At 43.7% G+C, this 5676-nt stretch overlaps 1 protein-coding gene across 2 annotated transcripts; it reads right to left on the bottom strand.

Moving 5' to 3' along the window:
* Nucleotides 1-610: 610 nt before the first annotated feature.
* Nucleotides 611-5140, bottom strand: c18h3orf33 (c18h3orf33 homolog (H. sapiens)). 2 transcript variants are annotated; one of them, XM_075474362.1, is made up of 5 exons: nucleotides 4836-5140; nucleotides 4456-4515; nucleotides 4036-4195; nucleotides 1463-1617; nucleotides 611-1334 (listed from the first exon to the last, which is right to left on the bottom strand). In XM_075474362.1, the coding sequence occupies exons 1-5, from the start codon at nucleotides 5079-5081 to the stop codon at nucleotides 1080-1082; spliced, it is 876 nt and encodes a 291-aa protein (XP_075330477.1). In that variant the 5' UTR covers nucleotides 5082-5140; the 3' UTR covers nucleotides 611-1079. The 2 variants fall into 2 exon arrangements, with proteins under 2 accessions (XP_075330477.1, XP_075330476.1); XM_075474361.1 differs by having other exon boundaries at nucleotides 611-1337; nucleotides 4836-5137.
* Nucleotides 5141-5676: the final 536 nt, after the last annotated feature.

Below are 5676 nucleotides of genomic sequence, written 5' to 3'. Positions count from 1 at the left end.
ATCAGCGCTGCATGGATGAAGCGCAGCTAACAACCATACAGCGCATGGTGTAATTGTGGGCCAAAACTTGTATATTAAACAACAAAACACACAAGCACACGAGTACAAATATGAACAGCGCTTTAAGGCAGTTGTTGGTGTAAAACTAGCAGCTAAGATAAACATTTATGCCCCTGTTGTGTATGTTTTTTCATTTACCTTTATTTAATTCATTTGTCCCACAGTGGAGAAATTTTTAATTTTTGTTCTGAAATCATGGGGTAAATTGCTCTCTTCCTCTCAGTGTCATAGCTTAAATACACTAATGTTTTGGTCACATTGCACCTAAAAGGGTCTCCTTTTGGAGTACTTAAAGACCCCCCCCCCCCCCCCCCCGCCACGGTCTACATATAAGGCTCCCATGGGGTCTGAGAGGAACCAATATAGTTTAGTCTTTAGCTCGCTTTGTGTTTCACATTTGGTGTTTCCATAGAGACAGTGGACAAGTGGACCCCCCCCCCCCCCCCTTCCACACACACACACACCCTTTCTTTCCCCCCATTTTGGAGACCATTATCATACCCCCCCCCCCTTTCACGCACACACACGCCCTTTCTTTCCCCCCATTTTGAACACCATTAACATGCCCCGCCCCTTTTTGTCTTTAGTGGGGTGTCCCACACACACACATTAACTGACCATGCTGTGCTTGGCTGTGGTTTAATGGGTAATGAATGCTGGAGACTTATTTTCAGGTTTCAATATGGAGCTTTTAACAACATCTTTACTCAATTTGAACTTTTAAAGACTCAAAAACACAGCACAAATAAGACGTGAACCTTTGCAGCAACAAAAAAAAGTGTCTTCTTACAGCGTCAGGTAAACTAGAATGTTTTCATAGCCCAAGTGAACAATTCGACAGTTTAAATGGGATGTTTTTCAGGTTTTTGCTAGATCTCTATATTTACTCCAGCTCTGCTGTGCTTTTACAAGTGCATTAACTCCATTAAGAAAATTAATTCCTGCCCCTAAATGATGAAGACTTTCAGAACTCACCACCAACAAAGTCTTTGACTTGGATTAATCAGTTACTAGGAGCATCAAGTCCTTTTAAAGATCCTCCTCATCAGCCTGAATAAAGAGTTGTCCCAGACAGCCTTGGAAGTACTCTCCCACAGGCTCTCCTCCTTCCACAGACCCCGACCCTTTTTCTCAGCTTTCACCTCTGCCCTGTGCAGGCGTTTGTGTAGGCGCCAGTAGAGGCGAGAGCCAGGCAGGACTCCTGCGAGTGGCGCGGTGCGAGCCAGGCCGAGCCTGAGGACCTCTTCATTCATGCAGTAGCTCCATATTGACCCCTGCTGGAGAGACGAAGGAAGACAGGGAAATTAATGACTTCTCAGCGAAAACTTTTCTGTCTGTAATCCATTAGGTATCAAGTGAGTGACGAATTAACCTTATGTGGTCCAAGTGTCAGATGCCTTACCCTGGCATGGGACACCAAACAGTGCAGTGTGTCCTCCTCTCGACTGATAAGTTTTAGCCACACAGTTTCGGCAGGTGCAAGATTCTTCTGCAACCACATCTTTCCCTCTGGTATCAGCTCCACTCCTGCAAGACGCACCAGCAGTGGCGACACACCTGGAGAAGACACAGAGGGAGCAATTCTAGAACATGTCACAGTAAACCAGTTACTGGTTATCGCTGACCTGCTGCGTTTTAACTTTATTTGCATGGCCATTAATACATTACTCCAGTACAGTCATTTTTCTACATCAAAGTCAATATCATACCCAGGTTTTTGGTTGCTAAACCAAAATAGTGCCTCTTTTAATTTAACAAGACACATGGTAAATTACATATGAACACATACATATGAACATATGATATGTGGAGATCCTACAGGGGCTCAAATACAGCAGAGAATACAAATCTAGACAGAAATTTGATGCCAGCTTTCAGTATATATTCTGTGCTCGGCTCTAATTTTAACTGTTGGAAAATATGTATGGCACATAGCAATTTCTAACTAGGAACATTAATGAGAAATCAGTAGAAATTCACCACCTCAGATAATTAGACTAACCAGCGTTGGAACATGGGACTGAAGTAAGACAAATGTTGTACCTGAAACACACACTTCTCTCCTCATGCGAGTCCTTCACATGAAAAAGGCTGACGCTGCAGTCTAAATAAAGCCTCCTGATTTTACTGAGTACCATGATTTAATAAATCAGCAAACAGGCTTATTTTTCACTCAGTCATGACATGATGATGAAATTGATCTAACTTTTACAAAGTAAAAAATGCCACAATGACATATTTTGAGTAACAAGATTTTTAAAAAATGCTCAGGCTGTAGTTTATTACACGACTAAAGTGATGGGAGAGGCAGTGTGTGAAAAGGGAGTTTGTTTTAGAGTCCTAATTAGCTGCCCTTGTAAAGGACACGCTCCTTTTAACACACAATATGTCAACGTAGGAATACACGCTGCCATAAATCACTGGTTCTCATCCGAATTTGGGTCATAAAAAGACAACTCGCCTGAGTGTCTCAGTTTTCTTTATATACTTTATGTTGATTATTGAGGTCAAACCGGGCGATTAACTGCATTCCTTTTAAATGTCTTGTACTTTGTCCCTCTCAGGTTTATTACAGGGGTGAACTACTGAAAGAAGAATGATCACTTTTACTTTTTGTTTGTTAGATCTGTTCGCATTTGATTGCATTAAATGTCACAGCAGTACCTGAAAAGGCGGGCAGTTACACAAGTAAACCTATCATATAGAGAGAAAAATTCTGAGGTCAGAATTACAAAAAAAACAAGAGCTTTCACGATATTAGATTGAACAAAAAAAAATTGAGTCTAAAGTCTAGGTAATATTCTTTGCTATATCTTACGAAAATGTAAAACAACAACAAAGATACCAGTCAATTTTGGGAATATGTTATGTCACTGCTGGCAACAACATATACTTGTGACATAAACCCACTGAGTGTACTATTACAACCATATTCACATATCACCAGAACCGTTCTACTGGTGACGTTAATGCAGCCATTCTTATGGCCGTTTCACACCTCGAAAAAACAACACCTATGTTCGAATGCTGTTTATAGACTACAGTTCAACACCGTCATCCAAAGCAGACTAGCTGAAAACCTCTTGGACTGACACCCCCCACTGGTCCCGGACTTCCTTACAGACAGACCTCAGGCAATCAATTTTGGTTCCAGGACATCAGGCACAAAGACAGCGAGCAGTGGGATCCCTCAAGGCTGTGTGCTCAGTTCACTTCTGTACACCCTGTTCACCTAAGACTGCGTCCCCTCTCAGAGCAACACCTCCATCATCAAGTCCGCTGACGACACAACTGTCATCGGGTGATCACTGGTGGAGAGGAGGCTGCTTACAGGGAAGAGGTGGCTCAGCTGGTGTCCTGGTGCCAGGATAATAATCTCTCCTTAAACGCTGAGAGGACTAAGGAGATGATCACCGACCTGAGGAAGAGAACAGACCAGTACGCCCGACTACACATTAACGGGATTCAAGTGGAGAGGGCGGAGACCTTCAAACTCCTCGGCACCCACATCAGCGAGGATCTCACCAGGACTCACAACACAAGGCAGACCATCAAGAAGGATCTCCTTAAGGAAGCTGAGGAAATTTGGATGATCCTCCAAACTCCTCAGCAACTTTCACAGATGCAAAGTGGAGAGCATCCTGACAAACTCCATCACAGGGTGGTATGGGAACTGTGCCATTCTGGACAGGAAGGCTCTCAAGTGTGTCATTAAAACGGAGCAGTTCATACATGGAGCGGCCTTCCTCCCAATGCAGGACGTTTACAACACCCGGGTCACAAAGAGGGCAGGCAACATCATCAGGAGCTGCACACACCCACTGCACACACTGCACACACTCCTGCCGTCTGGTAGACGCTACAGGAGTGTGAAAGCAAGGACAACCAGACTACAAAGCAGTTTCTTTCCACAGGCCATCAGGCTACTGATCTGTGATTATCTGTCTCAATAAAGCCGACCACCCACATGATTACCTTTGTGCTTTGACAGTAACGGAGACAGAACTGGCAGGTAAATTGGCACATGGTCCACTTCGATTCCCTTCTCTGTGATGGAATGAACTCTCCCTCGAAGGCTGACGTTCTTCTCAATAAAACGAGCCGGGATCTCAGGCGCAGCTTGAAATTTAGTGATCTGGAGAGATGGAAACAGGGACAACAATCAATAATCCATTTGGGTCAAATTTGTGAAAACGCACCTCTTTAACCAACCAACTTGGGTGTCTCGTATTCTAATAAAGAACACGATGAGGTTTCAACACAGGTGCTCTGAACATGTTGAATGCTTGATGCACAGAAAGGAACTTGTGATTTCACTTTTGGAAAAGTATTCAGTGTGATTTAAACAGCATTGAGGCGAAATTTTCTGCCCCAGCTTGGGGCTTTCTCCCTTACCAGTTTGATGCTTCTTGCAATCACAATCACTCCAACTACAGCCAGTCCAGTACTAATGTTCTGCATGAGAAACAAGAAACCAGAGAGGTATATAGTTGACAGGATGACAGTAACACCTTACAGCCAGCTGACAGTAGCTATGCCGGTGAATATATCTTGGTGAATCATTAGGAGACACCGTGTGGTATAGAGGAGCGGGCTTTGTTAGGGATTTGGTCGTGAATGCAAATTTTTAAGCCAACATTTATTCATCCCATCTTCCAACAATAATCAGGGCACCACCAAATGAAGGTGAAGGCTGCTCACACGCGGCAAACTTGGTGTCCACACAGTACACTCATTGCCATGCGTCACAGCTTTCAAACAAAAGAGACTCCTACCCGCACAAGAGTCAAATTATCGTCAGCGAACTGAGATATTACAGACACGACGTTATGCGATGACTTGTTTCCTTTGTCTCTTTGTTGTCTGTCCCTTAGTTCCTCCTCAGTTTCAGTTTCTCTGGCAGACGCCGGCATGTTGTTGACATTTTGTCGTTGCATCCGATCCGACGCCCCGCCTTTTTGGGTGGGACGTCCACGGAAAGGCTTGTAAAGAGTCTCCGCCCGGTGGTCTGGTTTGGGCATGACAGTATGGCGTTAAAGTTCCACTTCTAAATGCATCAAGTTTCTATAAAAGCTTTAAAAAAAAAAAATAGCACGTGCAATTCACATTTCGCACTTTGAATGCTAAAGTTGGTGAATGGCAAGAGCTGATTTGGCTCTGCAATGTATCGGAGGACACCAATGCACAATTTAGCAGAGCTTCCTTTTAATAACCTAATAAATACCTCAGGGATCGGCGGCAATTTGACATAGATGATTTCATATCTGTAGAATAAACCCAATGCACAAAGCGAATGGCTCAGTCAGACAATAGAGCTCCGATAATTGTGTTTATTAAAACTCGTAATCTTTGCAAGACAAAAAAAAAGAAAAAAGAAAAGAAAAGCCCCATTCTCTCCATTCCCTTGCTGTAAACCTGAAATATTTCCCAGAATAGCCTCATGCATCAGATGTTGCACTTTGACTGCACCGTGAGACATGTTTAGTCAGAGACATCACCCAGGAGTGACTGTATGACAGATGCACTGGAGCTCTCGTCTTGTAAACTGTGAAGTCATGGAGCTACTTGAAGCCGAATGACGCCCCCATTACCACAAATTGGCCAATGGGAGCCGAG

Source organism: Odontesthes bonariensis, chromosome 9, assembly GCF_027942865.1.
Source record: "Odontesthes bonariensis isolate fOdoBon6 chromosome 9, fOdoBon6.hap1, whole genome shotgun sequence".
Taxonomy (NCBI): domain Eukaryota; kingdom Metazoa; phylum Chordata; class Actinopteri; order Atheriniformes; family Atherinopsidae; genus Odontesthes; species Odontesthes bonariensis.
The sequence above is the reverse complement of the archived record's forward strand: the minus strand, read 5'-3'. Positions and strand labels throughout refer to the sequence as shown.

Coding starts and splice junctions, on each gene's coding strand:
- c18h3orf33 (XM_075474361.1), bottom strand. CDS start 5,081: ATGCCCAAACCAGACCACCGGGCGGAGACTCTTTACAAGCCTTTCCGT. Junction 4,516..4,835: donor ATAATTTGACTCTTGTGCGG/GTAGGAGTCTCT, acceptor TTTCTCATGCAG/AACATTAGTACTGGACTGGC. Junction 4,196..4,455: donor TTGCAAGAAGCATCAAACTG/GTAAGGGAGAAA, acceptor CCATCTCTCCAG/ATCACTAAATTTCAAGCTGC.